Source organism: Leptodactylus fuscus, chromosome 1 (assembly GCF_031893055.1).
Source record: "Leptodactylus fuscus isolate aLepFus1 chromosome 1, aLepFus1.hap2, whole genome shotgun sequence".
NCBI classification, from domain to species: Eukaryota; Metazoa; Chordata; class Amphibia; order Anura; family Leptodactylidae; genus Leptodactylus; species Leptodactylus fuscus.
The window spans coordinates 324,834,508-324,853,653 of NC_134265.1; the positions used below are offsets into that span (position 1 = coordinate 324,834,508).

Below are 19,146 nucleotides of genomic sequence, written 5' to 3' on the forward strand. Positions count from 1 at the left end.
TGACAATGGGGTGTTACTGTTCACCTTGTCAAAGGGGTGTGTCCCTATATAGCACTGATTGGACAGTTTGATGGTGTGTGGTGACATATCCCAGCAGGCCACACCCAGATGGCAGTGCATTTATAATTTCTAGTAGGAATAACAGAGGGAAGTGCAATGCAGAGTTGTAAGAACAGATTCCTCATATTCCACCCCAGAAAATAACAGTAACATTATAGTATAGAGGAATCCTTCCATATAGGCGTCACACTGAATACAGTCAGTATACAGCAGATACTATTCAGTCCGTCTATACGGTGACAGCTAGAAATCCCCATTAGCAGCCATTGCACTTACCAGCTGGCTGGCTCCGTTTTCTTGTTGCATTGTGTAAGGTGTCCGCACGTTGCTTGCCAAATGTTGTCCGGAAACCTCTGAGTGAGACCACAACAGGGACGAGAATTAATCATTAAACATATCTCCTATTATTGGCCACAGTTTCACAGAATTATTCTTTATATTGATAAATCATTAACAATTATTGATATAAAGCAATCAGGTTTATTGGCATTTACAGGCAATTATATAATGGACTTGGTAAAGTCAGGATCTGTTCACATCTGTATTCAGGGCTCTGCTGGGGACTCCTTTATAGTGTGTTTTTTGGATAAATACAGTTCCTTTCCCCTGGACTTGGTAAATGTCTATAGAGGCCAACGCACTATAGACATCTACACTGACTGTAGATGCGGAGTATGTGCTGTATGCCATTGACGGTCTGATGGCGATACCCACAGCAGTTAGAGTACTACTTATATGCAATATTTCAGAGGAAGGCTACTATAGAAAGGCACCGCCCCTCCCAAAAAAAAAGATACTCAACTGGCTATTTTTGGTTTTGCGATGGGACCCCCCTAATTAGGACATGCCCATCCATTGGCAGATAAAAAAAACTTACGTTATTTGACCCCCACATAGATAGCTCTGCCTTTTTTTGGTCCCCCAAACGGTATATGACCCTCTTTTTCTGACTCTGCACATGGTATATAACTCACTTTTTCTGGCCCACCACATTGTATATAACCCTCTTTTTTTTAGCCCACCACACAGTATAGAACTCTATTTTTTGACCCCTCACAAGGCATATGACTCCATTTTTGCCCCCCACAGTATATGACCCCTTTCTTATGATCCCCAAAGCATATGACCCGTTCCTTATGCTGCCTTTCCCCCCACAATACTAGTGCTTTCCTATGTTGTAGGGAGACCTTTGGGCCTCCTGAGACTACACGGATTGGTAGCAATTGCTGCACCCCTGATCCCAACACTTGCTAAAAGCAAGGACCATCCTGCTTCTGTCCGTCCAACTGGGTCAAATGTCTTTGAGTGCATCATAGAGGCATGGCTTGCAGTCAATGATTGTTCACCAAGAGGTATATTATTATTATTATTATTATTATTATTATTTATTTATTTATATATATAGCACCATTAATTCCATGGTGCTTTACATTTGGGGGTTTACATACAATACACAAAATATACAGGTAGATATAATACTAACAGTAACCGACTGGCACAGTGGGGTAGAGGGCCCTGCCCGCGAGGGCTTACAATCTATGGGGGGAGCCTCTAAGAGGTGCACTACCCAAAAGTAGCCTCTGAGAGGCAATTTACATATCTGCCTAAGACATGGGGTTTTGCAGCAATCCAACAATTCTATCTTGGTCCCATTGTTTTTTCTTCCCTTAAACATGATCAACATGGGAAGGCGCTCATGAGAATTCAAAGGGTTAAATGTTAGAGATAAGGGAATCCTTTCATCTCTGTCCTTACAATGGGACTATTTTGGTGTTTTACAGCTGATGCCCCGCTCCTGATACATGGGCACCAGTCCGCGTACCCTCGCTGCTCAGCATGATGAGTATTTAGTTACTGTCTGACGCTCATGGCAAGGATACGGTTACACGACTATTATCCAGCGCGCCTATAGAATGTTCTACCACCTGTTTAGAAAAGAGTCACATCTTTCATTTAACATCTATTTACAAAGAACACGGTTTCCATGGAGATGTCATATAATAAACCTGTGGGCAGACAGCGTGAGAAAATGGTAGGATTGAATAAAGTAGAAAGTAGAGAAGTGTAACTCTTATCCATGTCCTCTAAGCAGTAAGTGCCACCTGCACTCCGCACAATGGAGGCCATTAGAAATGCAGCGTGAAAACGCCGAATATGTATTACGCAGAATATACATTCAGATAACTGGGGTATGTACGTAAATAGCCGGAGCTCACCGTTCTGAGGCCTCTCTAATAAGCCGTACGAAACCATGTATAAACTAATAGTCAACTTACTTTGCTTATATAATGGAGTGAAATCAGCGGAGATGGGACCTGGGTCAAAGTATCAGGATGCCGACATGACCCACATGACTACTGAGCAGGGTTGTAAATAGCAAACACTGGGCCCATAGGAAACTTTCGACTTGTCCCCTTCCCCACGGCATAGAGCCCCATTTCCTGGCCTTAACACAGTGTAACGCCCCATTTACATAATGTCCCAAAGTGGCCTCCAGACAGTATAATATCCCATAGCGTCCCCTCCACACAGTATATTGTTCCTTACCAATCCCTCCACACAGTATTATTTCCCATAGCAGCCCCTGCACAGTATATTGTCCCATAGTGGTCCCTTTACACAGTGTAATATCCCATAGCAGCCCCTACACACAGTATATTGTTCCATGCCAATCCCTCCACACAGTATTATTTCCCATAGCGGCCCCTGCACAGTATATTGTCCCATAGTGGCCCATATAGAGTATAGTGCCCCATTGTGGTCCTCCACAAAGTATAATGTCCCATAGTGGCCCCTATACAGTATAATATTCCACAGTGGCCCCTGCACACAGTATAATGTCTCATAGTAGCCCTCCATATAATAGAATGTCCCATAGTGACCCCCATACAGTATAGTGTCTCACAGTGGCCCCTCCACTCAGTACAATGTCACATAGTGGCCCCCATAATAATCTCTCATAGTGGCCCCTCCACACTGTACAATGTCACATAGTGGCCCTTCCACATGTCTTATGTTATTTAATTTTCTAGAGTAGTCCCTACACAACATGAAAAAGTGTATTGCCGTCTATGGGAGATTCTATACATTACTATCGCGGAGGGTCATAGACCAGCCGCGATAGTAATATATATCTATGACAGGCCTGGGAGCCTTCATTAGGCTCCCGGCTGTCATCGGAACAGGTCGGCTCCTGCGGCCTTGCCGTGCAGGAGCCGGCCTGCATCACTAAAGGTATGGGGCCGGTGGGGGGGGGGGGCTAACTGACTGTCGGGACCTGCGGTGGAGGAGTGGGTTTGCAGCATGGCCGCACTACTGCCACCGCTGGTTTTCTTCAGCGGCAGTAGCGCGGCAATCTGCAGGCCCCGGCAGCTAAGACAGTCCCCCGCATCTGCTGTAATAGACCGGCGGATGCCGGGGAGCGTCTTAGCTGCCGGGGCCTGCAGTATTGTCACACTCCTGCCGCTGAAGAAAACCAGCGGTGGCAGTAGCGTGGCAATCTGCAGGCCCCGGCAGCTAAGACACTCCCCGGCATCCGCCGGTCTATTACAGCAGATGCCGGGGAGTGTCTTAGCTGCCGGGGCCTGCGGATTGCCGCGCTACTGCCGCTGAAGAAAACCAGCGGTGGCAGTAGCGCGGCCATGCTGCAAACCCACATTCAGACTATAAGACGCACCCTCATTTTCCTCCGAAATTTTGGGGAAAAAAAGTGCGTCTTATAGTCCGAAAAATACGGTAGATTGTAACTCCTACAATGACAACACGTGTAAAACGCCACAGAATATGTTGGTGATATATAAGCAAGATAAAGATATAAAGCAAAAATGCGTCTTGCATTGTATGAGAGCTGAGTGACCATTTCTTTACAAATCACCACCGTCACACCTATTACTAGCACAAAGATCAGATGAAAACATGTTTGAGTGAATTGCAAAGTTCTTATCTCCCACCAGTGAACAGAACCTTTAGCTCCAATATAAACCTGCTTGTGATGAAACATAAAGGTTATCGCTCCAGGAGCTCAATAAATACCACCACTGCTGATATCGCTGCCAAAACTACTTGGGCAATACATATAAGAGTGAAACTTTCAAAGTCTAATAATATATTCTAAGAAAGAAAACAAAAAAAAAAGACTGACAAAGTCCAATCCCGTAACTGTGTACTGTCAGCGTAGCGGCCTCGATACGTAACACTATCCTGTATTTACTTAGTGCAGATGTGTCCACCCTAAAAGCTTACATTTGGTTAAGGACTCCAATTTGTTATAAACCAATAAAAACAGTATCACAACTAAATAGCAAAACCCATCGCAAATAGCAAGACACAAAGCAACCACTGGGAGGCAGTAGAGAGATACATACAGGATATGACTATGTGGTATAATATCAGAAAATTGTGTTGTCTTGAAAAGCTGTTTTTTTACTTTCTTATATAGATTGGGCAGAGTCATCAGAGTCGCTTCATTATCATTAGTGTGCAGGAAGGTTGCTGACAGCTCTGTTGCATAAGATAGGAGGGTATCACTGTACACGCAGATAAGCAATACCTACTGTGATGGGAAAAAGATTCCAATCCTGGAATTTTAGATGAGTTATGGGGTACGGTTTGCAGGGTATGTGCACTGAGGAGCTGTGTTTTTCTGTTTCCTAAGACACAAGTTTCCATCTGTCAGGTCCTCACCTCCTAAGGAAGCATTTACAAGCTCCCTTGAGAACCCCTTTAATATTACATTGCAAAGTCTACTGATATATGGACCTACAGCTTTTATTACTATATACAGTGTGTGTATATATATATATATATATATATATATATATATATATATATATGTGTGTGTGTGTTTTGGTTTTTTTAAAATCAATTGAATAATAAAATATTGGTTAGATTTTTATCAAAATTTTTAAATTTATTTAAATTAAATTGTTCTGGCAAAAAAATCAGTAATTAAGAAAAAAAAAGTTAGTGTGCAAAAAAACCCAAAGAACATTTTGCCAAAAATAGGTAAGCTTGCAACCCACGTCAAGGGTCTTCATTCTCTTACAAGAGCGTTTTACCTTGTTAGTTGATCTTATCTTGTTCGCCTACACTCAAGATTAGTTACGTTTCGGTTCTGGTATATCGCACTGTCCGCTGGTTATGTTTCTGACATGGTAATATTAGGCCACCGGTCTGCGTCTGGCTGGGATATCACCCAGAAGATGGGGCTTGCTATTTCTATATTTTTGTTGATCATGAGCCTGTAGTCTGTCTCTTCTAATAGTATAACATGAGTAATCTGCAAATGTTTTATTTTTAGCGAAGCAGCAAATCTCTGGATTCTCAGCAATGCGGAATGCTAATATTAAATGTGAGGTTATTTCTATGTAGTAAGGGTGGGGCGGACAGATTTTGGTAACTGGTAATGTGTTTATCTTCTCCCTGCCCACCTCATTGGCATCTTGCCCAGAACAGGTGAAATTCAGAAAACTGCAGCGTAAGAGTGTCAGGGACACCTGCAGACGGCAAATAATTGTCCCCAAGAATCAAAGTACATAGAAAGTTGCTGTTTTTGCTTATTTTCTCTATTTATGCACATACATTTACAGTTTACCTGTAGAAACAATCTACATACAGAGCGGAGTATCTTTGTAAATGTGATCCACTGATTCAATAAACTTCATGAAGAAAACCCCCGGGTCATGCACCGCCAACTTTGGCCTACACTGAATATCACAAGGGCCTTATTTCACGAAACTTTCTTACTGTAAAATTGCATTGTTGCCCATAGCAATCATAGGGCTTGTGCAAGTGCTGTGACCCCTTCACCATCCGGTTTAGATCAGCCATTCAATGTTATTACAGGCTGTACATCTGTACATCAGACGTAGTGGCGTAACTAGGAATGGCAAGGCCCTGTGGTTAAGTTTTGACATGGGGCCCCCTCCGACCGAAGCCGAAGACCCAGACCGACCAACTCCCTCACATTCCTGTGTGCACAATTATACCCCATAGAGGCCACTGCACACAGTATTATGCCCCATAGTGGCCACTGCACACAGTATTATGCCCCATAGTGGCCACTGTACACAGTATTATGCCCCATAGTGGCCACTGTACACAGTATTATGCCCTATAGTGGCCACTGCACACAATATTATGCCCCATAGTGGCCACTGTACACAGTATTATGCCCTATAGTGGCCCCTACACACAGTATGATGCCCCATAGTGGTTCCTGCACACGGTATTGTTTCCCCAAGTGGTCCTTGCACAGTATTACACCCCATAGTGGCCCCAGCACACAGTATTGTGCCCCATTGTGGACACCCATGAACAATTATTATACTCTGGGGTCTTTTCAGACCCCAGAGTATAATAATTGGAGACTCGGAGGGGGGGGATATAAACATAAAAAATAGAGATGAGCGAACAGTAAAATGTTTGAGGTTCGATATTCGTTTCGAGTAGCCCCTCAATATTCGACTACTCGAATCGAATATCGAACCCTATTATAGTCTATGGGGGGGAAATGCTCGTTTCAGGGGTAGGCAACGTTCGATCAAATTATACTTAGCAAGTCCACGAGTGAGGGTTGGGCTGGATCCTCCGAGAAGTCTTCTCCTTGCAGTGTCCCCGCGGCATCTTCCGGCTCTGAATTCACTCTGCCAGGCATCGGGCCTTGGGCAGAGCCGACTGCGCATGCCCGCACTACAAGCGGGCATGCAAAGTCGTCTCTGTCCAGGCCCGATGCCTGGCAGAGTGAATTCAGAGCCGGAAGACGCCGCGGGGAAGCTGCACGGAGAAGACTTCTAAAGGTAGGAGAAGAACCAGCGTTGATTGGCCGACTGTATAGCATTCGGACCTCCACAGATCAGCAGTTTCCCAGAACATGAAACTTCCAGCATTGTTTACATGCTGAGTGTTGCGCGTATTGTTGTGGGTACTGTATAGAAAACCCTTTCAAGTCTCTGGGGCACCCAAGAATACGCTGTAGGAAAGGGATAGGAAGCTCGAGCCAATGTTTGCATTTGGCCACAAAACTTTGGCTATATCAATGTCCCCTTACTGATGTTTTATTAGGGCCCAGGAGTTTCAATTTATGATTACGATGGGATCGATCAAGTCTGCATTTGTCGTGCCCAATTCCCCCGCACACTAGAGTAGAGACGCGACTAACTTATGAAGATTACTGACCCGCCATGCACCGAAAGTCATGCGATTTGATATGGCATGTAATTTGAGTTATATTAAATCTTCTTGGTCAATGGAGGGCACCCCCTCTTGCTAAATCCCACCTTGTCATGCCCACATTTTTAGGTTCAAACCACCAAAAAGTCACATTTTTTGTGAAAATGTTGTGACTTTTCCACCTTTTTTGATATTTTTTTTCTGTCCTAACGCCTAAATACCATGGGCAAGTAGCTTGTTGAGGCACGTGCCTTACGTATAGCTTTCATGGTGCGGCAGGATGGCCGCCACTGGTATACAGGCTTTATGTACTTGCATTGTACATAATGTACTCACATTTTCCCACTGTTTGTCATCTCTTGTATTATTCCTTAAAACTTTTAATTGGAGACAAATTTAATTAAGTCTTTGTATGTAGAAATCACATATCGCATATCGTGCGCTTTCAAGAACAAAGGGCTAATTACTTTAAAGTCTCCCCTTTGATGGACTCCATAGACTTTATCATCTCCATGGGAATATTTTTAGAATTAATGGATTTTATTTTTTTGCCACGCACATTAAAGAGACGAAATAGTGAGCACATTATATAACAGGCAGTATTACGATGCACTGTGTGTCACAACTACATATAACAACATGAATTCCACATATGGCTCATTTATGTCCATTGCTTTTCTAAGACAGATACGTGCCCATCCTTACCTCTCCACTTGGTGTATCAAGTATAGAGATATGTGTTGTGAAATCAGCAGCTTTGTTAAACTAAACAATTTAGTGATATTCCGCCATGTGTTTTCTGTCCTATTAGTTTCCACCCAGTGGTTGTGTTGTGAATTACATCTTGTCATGTTTCATGAGAAATTGGAGTCCTTGACAAAATTAGGGGGTGTTTACAACTATTTTGCTTAAAGGGGTATTCCCATCTCAAGGATACTATCTATACTGGTAACTTATGTAAATTGAAGACTTTTTCTAAATATATTGCAATGCTGCTTTGTTTGCCTGGTATGTGAACTTATTCCTCCCATTGTTTACACAGCGTTTCCATAACGCCGGACCTGTGTGATAGGACAAGTGACATCACTCACTGCTCTGTCAGCAGGACAATCAGTTTAGCTAATTGCAGTTTGCTGATAAAGCCCTGTCTGTTATCTCTCTATGTAAACACACAGATAACACTGAGTCCATTCTGTACAAGCATCTGCATATTATCTGATCTGCATTTATATTAGATTTATAGTAATCATAAGTATTGTAAAACTTCGTAGTGTCCTGTTCAGGGAGCTGGAAGGATGGGGGTAGATACAAGAAATAAGAAGAGGAGACAGAGACAGTAACCAAACTGCTGAATCAAGGAGATGGGAAAACCCCTTTAATTATATAGCGCCATCATATTCTACATTGCACTTCTACAGAAATTGTCAAAACTGTCACATATAGGGCTCACAATCCCTGTCTGTATGTCCTTGGCGTGTGGGAGGAAATCCATGCATCCTTGCAGATGTTCTCCTTGGCTGGATTCGAATCCAGGACTCCAAGGCAACAGTCCTAACCACTGAAGCAGCATGCTACACAACCGTATATGACCATGCACGAGCACCCATAACCAAATGACACGTCTATGTACTAAGCAATGAGCAGCTGTTTTTCTACTCACTAAGATGTCTTCAGCAGGACCACATGATGCTGTCGCTAGGTTCACACCTGTGTTCTGGTCTCCGTTCTGTGGTTTCCGTCTTCTGCATGCAGAAGACAGAAACCTCAGACCGGGTCCGGCCGTGAGCGGCGGTGAGCGTTTTAGGCTCTCCGCCGCGAAACCGTTTTTTTTTAATCCGGACACAGAGTACTGCATGTCCGACTCTGTGTCCGGATTAAAAATCCCGGTTTCGCGGCGGAGAGCATAAAACGCTCATCGCCGCTCATGGCCGGACAGCTTTCTCACCCATTCAAATGAATGGGTGAGAAAGACTCCTGCAGGTTTCCGTCTCCTGCTCTGTTTTATGCAGGAAACGGAAACCTGCATAACGGAGTGCCGGACGCAGATGTGAACGAACCCTGTCCTGATTTTCCACTGACAGCAGATGTCTGCTGAAAGATGGGTCAGGCATATAGAGTTTCAAAGTACTCAGTCCTTTCCTCTTAAGTGAGATAAGTTGCCTCCTCCAGGGGTACCTGGCACTGCATTATATCCCTCTTGTGAACACATGAAGGCTTAGCCAAGCAGATTGTACATATGTAAGGGCTCGTTCACATCTGCGCCCGGACTCCGTTCTGCAGATTTCCGTTTCCTGCCCGAAACTGGGCAGGAGACGGAAAGCTGCAGTCATTTTTCAAATCCATTAATTTGAATGGGTTTGAAAAGTGTGCGGTACCACCAGTTTTCCCATTCTAAGTATTCCAAGGTTCCCTGGAGAACTCCTTTAACTCCTTCTCAACATCTACCGTAATAGTACGTAATGGTGATCTCATGCCATGACATCCAAGAGCCTTTTGAAGACTCCAAGGCTTGACTTCCAGGTTCCTGGTACATTGTATGGAATAATAAATGGTACCATTATTAAGTTCAATTTGTCTTGCAAACATTAAGCTCTCATATGGCTTTGTGAACGGAAAAGTATGGGGTTTGGAACGCAGGGAGTCAAAAACAAAAATTGCAAATCGGAAATGCCATCAATGGGAAGGGGTTAATATAATGAAACAATATTACAAATGATTATATAACACTAGTCATAGTGCCAATACAAAATGTACAACAGTTTAATACAAGTCAACACCTTACTGTGGTCAGAAGCTAGTACCAGACCAGATCATGTATTACAAGCTTCATTCAGATGAAAAGAACAGTCAACAAATCTGCAACATACCTAAAATATAGTAAGAACCTGCACAGGGGTGTAATCTCCATAAGTACTGCAGAGTTTGCAAACAAGGAAATGTAAAATGAGCCCAAGTCACAAAAATGGGGAACTAGACCATCTGTCATGAGTGTGGTGGTGTCAAGTACAAACAGATAAACTCATTTTTAGCTTCGCTTTAGTCCCTCAGTCTTTGTACACCACTGATAGAACTGCGAAGAACAATCCGAATAAATTGACAATGAATCCCCAAAGAGTTAAAGAACACAGTGGGCTCTGCTACAACTGATCAGGGAGTTCTGCTCTCTTTGTACTCACCCTCGTCCTCCCAGCTTCTATAGAAGAGTTCTGAGGAGGAGGCTCCACTTAATATCATATTTTTATGAAGCTGCCTAGGAAATAGGTATCACATGCTCGGGAGTAGCAGAATTTCATCATTGTAGGATACTGACTCGGATCCCTTTGATTTGCCTTAATTGGCAACGTGAGCTCCTTCCTAATTGTGTCTCCGGAGCTGGAGGAATTAATGGCTACAATGTTCATCAGCATATGCAGCAAAGACTTGTAAATGTAGAGCTAATTACAACATAATATTTCATGGGCTTCCCACAAAATGAGGTATTTTGTAGATAAAGTAGCAATACCAATCCTCTGAAGTCTTTGGCATGTTTGTCCCCACATGATAAAAAACAACGACATTATATACAGTCCTATGAAAAAGTTTGGGCACCCCTATTAATCTTAATCATTTTTAGTTCTAAATATTTTGGTATTTGCAACAGCCATTTCAGTTTGATATATCTAATAACTGATGGATACAGTAATATTTCAGGATTGAAATGAGGTTTATTGTACTAACAGAAAATGCGCAATATGCATTAAACCAAAATTTGACCGGTGCAAAAGTATGGGCACCTCAACAGAAAAGTGACATTAATATTTAGTAGATCCTCCTTTTGCAAAGATAACAGCCTCTAGTCGCTTCCTGTAGCTTTTAATCAGTTCCTGGATCCTGGATAAAGGTATTTTGGACAAACAATTCAAGTTCAGTTAAGTTAGATGGTCGCCGAGCATGGACAGCCCGCTTCAAATCATCCCACAGATGTTCAATGATATTTAGGTCTGGGGACTGGGATGGCCATTCCAGAACATTGTAATTGTTCCTCTGCATGAATGCCTGAGGATTTGGAGCGGTGTTTTGGATCATTGTCTTGCTGAAATATCCATCCCCGGCGTAACTTCAACTTCGTCACTGATTCTTGAACATTATTCTCAAGAATCTGCTGATACTGAGTGGAATCCATGCGACTCTCAACTTTAACAAGATTCCCGGTGCCGGCATTGGCCACACAGCCCCAAAGCATGATGGAACCTCCACCAAATTTTACAGTGGGTAGCATGTGTTTTTCTTGGAATGCTGTTTCTTTTTGGACGCCATGCATAACGCCTTTTTTTATAACCAAACAACTCAATTTTTGTTTCCAAAATGAAGCTGCCTTGTCCAAATGTGCTTTTTCATACCTCAGGCAACTCTATTTGTGGCGTACGTGCAGAAACGGCTTCTTTCTCATCACTCTCCCATACAGCTTCTATTTGTGCAAAGTGCGCTGTATTGCTGACTGATGCACAGTGACACCATCTGCAGCAAGATGATGCTGCAGCTCTTTGGAGGTGGTCTGTGGATTGTCCTTGACTGTTCTCACCATTCTTCTTCTCTGCCTTTCTGATATTTTTCTTGGCCTGCCACTTCTTGGCTTAACAAGAACTGTCCCTGTGGTCTTCCATTTCCTTACTATGTTCCTCACAGTGGAAACTGACAGGTTAAATCTCTGAGACAGCTTTTTGTATCCTTCCGCTGAACAACTATGTTGAACAATCTTTGTTTTCAGATCATTTGAGAGTTGTTTTGAGTAGCCCATGATGCCACTCTTCAGAGGAGATTCAAATAGGAGATCAACTTGCAATTGGCCACCTTAAATACCTTTTCTTATGATTGGATACATCTGGCTATGAAGTTCAAAGCTCACTGAGGTTACAAAACCAATTTTGTGCTTCAGTAAGTCAGTAAAAAGTAGTTAGGGGAATTCAAATCAATAAAATGATAAGGGTGCCCATACTTTTGCACCGGTCAAATTTTGGTTTAATGCATATTGCGCATTTTCTGTTAGTACAATAAACCTCATTTCAATCCTGAAATATTACTGTGTCCATCAGTTATTAGATATATCAAACTGAAATGGCTGATGCAAACACCAAAATATTTAGAACTAAAAATGATTAAGATTAATAGGGGTGCCCAAACTTTTTCATAGGACTGTATATATATTACACCCCATGACAGCCACAGATTGCCCTTCCAACCACAATGTCTCATACCAGCCACAATGCCCACATAGCACCTACAGTGTATATATATATATATATATATATATATATATATATATATATCAGCCAGTAAGATAAGCCATCTCCACTGTAACTGTGACTCCACCTTTATGCCCTGTCTTCCAAGATCTGCACCCCCATAGCACCAATATATTTTAGATAATAACCCTCAGTGTATACACATTTGCATATTATCTGATCTGCTCCAGGCAGTGCTGACAAACTGACATGGGCAAACACCTTTAATCCAAATTGGAAGTTTGTCAATTTTAAACACGCCTGAAAAAAGAAAATCTAATTTGTCGCAAACAATGAGAGCTATGAAGGTAGCTAGAAGTCACAAGCTCTCCTCAAGCGGAGCTGAGGGGGATCATCGACGCCAACAACACATGCATTATATGGCGTCGCAGTGAGCTGCTGAGATGCAACAATTACAGGCATGGTGCAAAGAACAACTTCAGTGCCAGGCTAAGTTGAGAGCTGCCGAAACGCTGGAGCAGGTGGATCATTATACGGCGTCCCAGCGAGCTGCTGAGATGCCGCAACAATCATGGTCACAGCGCAAGGAACGAGTTCAGCAGCAGGCCAGCTTGAGAGTTGCTGAAACGCTGAAGCATGCGGATCATCAATGCTAAAAACACACTCATTATATGGCTTCATAACGAGCTACTGAGATGCTGCAACAATCCCGGGCACAGCGAGAGAGGAACGCGTTCTGCAACAGGCCAGATTAAGAGCAGGCAAACCATTGAGGGCAGCAATTTACTGAAAAAAGGCGGATCATCCACTCCAATAACTCGCAGACAAAGTCGCGGGCAGAGGCTAGTATATCATAGGGGCTGTGCTTGGTATTGCAGCTCAGCCTCATTCACTTGAATGTGCCATGCTGCACCATGTGACTGATATACATGAAGTCACATGAAGACTTGTAAATCCTCAGTGCTCCATTCTGTACCTCTGTATTAGTAGGTTATGAAAACGTCAGTGCACTTGAATCTACATTCACCACTAGGCTATGCTGGGACTTGTAGTTCCTCAACAATTGTATAGTTTTTAGCTTATTTTAGGATTGTTTTAGTGCTGAATTGCCTATTACTCTGATATGCTGGGACGTTTAGTACCTTAAGAACTTGCAATGTTTTGGGTGATCTAACAGAACAAACTAATATTTAATCAGGGACATCCCCTTTAAGTACATATGACTTATGTTGTAGTGATCCAAAGCCCCAGCCGGTTTTATAGCCCATAGCTGCATTCTGCGGGTGGCTCTTCAAATCCATTGTCATTGTGCCAACAACTCCACCTCTAATAGCTGAAAGTGCATTACCATTGAGCTGGACTAAAACGTTCCCTGTATGTGTCACAGGGTTTACAATAATATTACTGGCCTCAATTTTTAACCACTTCAGTTCCACCCGCCAATAGTTATGGTATCAGCATTTAACTGAAATGTACATTTTATATGCATTATTTTAGACATATCTATAAGGGGTGCAGAGGTAGGAATCCCACCCCGATCCTCAGCCACATAGGAAGACACCAATATAAATACAGCACATAGAGGTCCTCATAGTCACACCTATTCCTCTGTCAGCAGTCAGTAGCGCCATCTCCTGGTTTGTAGTGTTACTAGCAGCCTCTGGTTCTGATGACATTATCGGGCCTGAAAGGTACAAGTCCCGAGTGCTCAACACGGTAACCACTTATGGCTCACACGGAAATGTTTGCTACTGAAAGAAGCTTTCTTGGGGTCTATGTTGTACCAAATCCATCTTTTAGTTCTTGCCAAAGTGGGATCAACGGAGCTGTTAGAAATAGCCTTGACTTAAAGGGAACCTGTCACTTGGAAAATGCTAATACTAATGTTATAGAGCAGGAGGAGCCGTGCAGATTGATATATAGGTTTGTAGAAAAAGATTCATTTATCCATGAAATCCTCTGATATTTCTATGCTAAGAATCAAGGGGAGGTCCTATCAGTGATTGACCGCCTCCCCTCTATGACTGTGCATAGAGATAGCTGTCAATCACTGATAGGACCGCCTCCCCTCTATGACTGTGCATAGAGATAGCTGTCAATCACACTCATGGGACCGCCTCCCCTCTATGACCGTGCATAGAGATAGCTGTCAATCACACTCATGGGACCGCCTCCCCTCTAGGACCGTGCATAGAGATAGCTGTCAATCACTGATAGGACCGCCTCCCATCTAGGACCGTGCATAGAGATAGCTGTCAATCACTCATAGGACCGCCTCCCCTCTATGAGTGTACCTAGAGATAGCTGTCAGTCACTGATAGGACCGCCTCCCCTCTATGACCGTGCATAGAGATAGCTGTCAATCACTCGTAGGACCGCCTCCCCTCTATGACCGTGCATAGAGATAGCTGTCAGTCACTGATAGGACTGCCTCCCCTCTATGATTGTACATAGAGATAGCTGTCAATCACACTCATGGGACCGCCTCCCCTCTATGACCGTGCATAGAGATAGCTGTCAGTCACTGATAGGACCGCCTCCCCTCTATGACCGTGCATAGAGATAGCTGTCAATCACTCGTAGGACTGCCTCCCCTCTATGATTGTACATAGAGATAGCTGTCATTTACTGATAGGTCCGGGCCCTTGATTCCCAGCTTAGAAAGAGCAAAAGTTTAATGGATAAATGACAGGATACGCTGAATCTTTTCTCTGTGTTTCTTATGTTTCTGCACCTCCCCTGCCTCTCCATTTATCATACTCTGAGATCTGGAGAGACCTCACACAATATAATAAAGATTTGTGGGCTGTGAATCCCAAAACTTTCAAATATGGGTCAAGTCCAAAACTTTTGGTCAGATCCAAACTGGTTTGCTCATCTCTGTTTATTATTAAGAGGCCAATATGAAGAATGCAAATCCCTAAAGCAAGTAGAGGCCATGAACAAACAGGGGGCGCTATAGGATCAGAAGCCTCAAATATTGGAATTGTAGCCATCCATAATAAGGAGCTATAATGGACTATTCTGCAACTCAGGGTCAGTATCAGATCAGTAAAGCAATGTATTGATATCGTACAGTATGATGTGCTATTCATAGGAGTAACCATGATCTACAAACCAAATAACCCACATCCCCATGGACGACATCCGTCGTCAGGCCACAGTAACTGATGGTTTCCAGCACTAATGTTATTAAGCTATAATTAAAATTTAATTAAGATCACGGATCTCCTGCTATAAATGTAGAGAACATAATAATCCGCAAATCCTCCAAGTAATTCCTGTAAATAGGAGTCATGAGACAAGAAAATGGCAATGTCTCCATACACCACTACTGCCACGTCACAGCCTTCTTGTCTATTTTATTCTTTTATATCCCAATGTACTTGTACTAGGAGCCGCTGCTCTTTATGTTCCCTGCCTAGCTTTGTTTAGGGTTAATGCACACAACCGAGTGTAGAGGTGATGTCTCCCAACGGGGCATCGGATGATTCATTCTGTTCCATTGAATATAGAGCAGGTCCTATCCTGGTCCAGAACAGGACCCTCCATAGAGGTGAGTGTACCACAGAAGTGTCATAGAATGCATTCTACTGCAAAATCACCCCCCCCCCCCTCCCCCTTGGATGACACAGTCATTTGCATGGGGTCGTATCTGTTCCGGCCAGTAAGTGGCTCCAGTGCCATGTACTATAGTCACCATATGTCCAGGCCACAGCAGTCACGAGTCTATGCAGCACGTCACTGTTAGCAGGTAATAATCAATGACTGTCAGGTAGAGATGAGCAAACCAGTTTGCAATGGGCCAGCTTTGTTGAGAATTTTCCAAAAATTTCTTCCCACAAACCACTATTATATTGAGGGGTCTCATATAATAAGCAGAGACCCGGTAAAATAAAATTAAAAAAATGCTGATACTCGCCTTTCCTGGGATTTCTCGCATCGTCCAGTGTGCCTTACCAGTGGGGCAACTGTATTGGATCACAGGGGGATTGAAGAGTATTATTTTCTCCTTTGTTATAGAACATTAAAAGGAAACCCAGTTAGGGAATATTCACTCAGTGCAATTGCATACCTCCCAACCGTCCCGGATTCTGCGGGACAGTCCTGGATTGTGGGTCCTGTCCTGTGGATCTGCTCAGCTGGATGAATGCCCCGGATTAAATTCATCTATGTCTGGAGGATGCAGATTAGTTGAATACAATAGTGAATGAAGCGGGAGTTATCTGCAAACAGCTCCTGCTTCACTACTGTGCCCCTGCGTGCTCCAGCCCCGGGAGCTGTAGGCGAGATGTGATGACATCACTCATATCACGCCTGCAGCTCCCAGAACACTCCGTGACTGAGACTGCAGACAGGGTGGCAGGGGAGCGAGGAGAGGTGAGTATCAGTGTTTTTTATGTCAAAGTCTGGATGCAAATTGAGGGGGAACATGAAACTAGGGGCAAATGAAGGGGGCACATTAATCTGGAGGCTGATGAAGGGGGGGGCATTAAACTGGGGCGGATGAAGGGGGGACATTAAACTGGGGGAAAATGATGGGGCATTAAACTGATGGCAGATAGAAGGGGACATTAAACTGGGGATAGCTGGAGGGGGACATTGAGCAATGGGGGTCACTGGCTGGAGACATTAAGCTTGAAACAACTGGAAAGGGACATTAAACTGGGGGTAACATGTCCACCTCTAGTTGCCCCCAGTGTAATGTCAACCTCCAGCTACCTCTATGGATTAATGTCCCCCCTCCAGCTGCCTCAGTTTAATGTCCCCCCTATTTGCCCCCAGCTTAAACTGGGGCACCAGGAGAGGGGCTTCATACTGTGGTGCAATTGGAGAAGAACATTATCATGTTAGGGTGACTGTAGGAGCTTTATACTGGTAGCACAAAGAAAAATGGATGAGAATGGGCGGAGTCAATGTAGAAGTGGGTGGAGCTAAATTTGGCAGTCGTGCATAGTGCAACACACATATTGTCTCTCTTTCTGTTCTTTGAAAGTTGGGAGGTATGCAATGGGATACAGTTAAAATTGTATCAAACCCATGCTGGGAAAATCTGCAGCTTTGATGTAGTTTCTTGAATATTGCAGGTGAAACACGGTTACCTAACTTTTCACCTATAAAACAAAAAACTGCACGAAAAATCACATAAACAGAGCATGCAGTTTATTCTGAGGCAGTAACTGCACTGTGTGAATACACCCTTAAGATAAATACATCTTATAGCCACCAGATGGCCCTCCAATAGATCCCCCATTCACATTCTCTTGTACGTCAGACAATTTGTATTAGCATGGAAGGTCTGTCACTCTCTGGAATTCAACCCTGAGATCCTTCCTTTGTTCCATGTGCAACAGAAGTTGCTTTGAGATATATGTTGTGAATTCTTAGACGTACATTATATTCAGTCAGACCAAAAATCATTTTAAAATATTTTCTTATCTATCACAAGACAATCCGGTGCAGGTCAATGTGCAGCCATTCTCCAATTTTTTAATACTTTAGTCTAATACTTCACTTGTGTACGTACAGATGTATATGTTATGTTACACTACCCCCTGCTGTTGTTTTACTATAACCCTATGTGAAATGTTTGTGAGTTTGTGGGTTTGTGAGTTTGGATGTTCGGATGTTTGGCGGTCAATCACGCAAAAACCGCTCCACCGATTTGGCTGAAATTTTCCACAAACATAGTCACTACACTCAATTGCGCAATAGGCTACTTTTCGTCACAATAGCGCACATACGTTTTTCCCAGGAACCCCACAAAACCCAAACTCACATCACTATCTCTGCAATCTCACACACTTTGGACCATAGCAAGCCACAAAATTCATATTACCCTCTACAGCAGAGGTCAGCAACCCCTGGCACACGTGCCAAGAGTGGCACTCCTGCCATATTTCACTGGCACGCCATTACGATGACAGAGATACCATGTTTAGGGTGCATTCACACTACGTAACGCCAGCGTGTATCAGCCGTACACGCCGGCGCTACAGCAGGGCTGTCGAACACTTCCCATTCATTTCTATGGCAGCCGGCATGCGAGCGCTCCCCATAGAAATGAATGGACTGCTTTTTTCCATTCATTTCTATGGGGAACGCTCGCATGCCAGCTGCCATAGAAATGAATGGGAAGTGTTCGACAGCCCTGCTGTAGCGCCGGCGTGTACGGCTGTGATACACGCTGGCGTTACATAGTGTGAATGCACCCTAAACATGGTATCTCTGTCATCGTAATGACCCGCCAGATAGAACTGCCATGTCATATCTAATGCAGACCGAACGCTGTAGGAAGAAAATGCAAAAAAATTATCAAAAATTATGAAATAGTATTTTTTTTTCATACCAACTCCCCCAAAATATAAATATAAGCTAATCAAAACATTATATGTGCCCCAAAATGGTGCTCGTCACGCAAAGAATAAGCCCTCACATAGCTATAATCATTATTATTATTATTATTATTATTTATTTATATAGCACCATTAATTCCCTGGTGCTTTACATTTGGGGGTCACATACAGTACACAAAATATATAGGTAGATATAATACTAACAATGACTGATTGGCACAGTGGGGTAGAGGGCCCTGCCCGCGAGGGGGTAGAGACAGAAGGAGAGGGGGAGACTGTACAGATGGTGGTGCGGTGATAGTGTTATTGGAGGTTGTAGGCCTTCCTGAATAGGTGAG

General features: G+C 43.4%; 1 protein-coding gene across 1 annotated transcript in view; it reads right to left on the minus strand.

The window, feature by feature from the left end:
* Nucleotides 1-383, minus strand: part of SLC2A9 (solute carrier family 2 member 9) — a 220,024-nt gene extending 219,641 nt beyond the window's left edge. The window contains exon 1 of the mRNA XM_075260760.1: nucleotides 337-383. Coding sequence (XP_075116861.1) covers nucleotides 337-366 — 30 coding nt within the window. The 5' untranslated portion in view covers nucleotides 367-383. The remainder of the gene's footprint in view (nucleotides 1-336) is intronic.
* Between the last annotated feature and the right edge of the window lie 18,763 nt (nucleotides 384-19,146).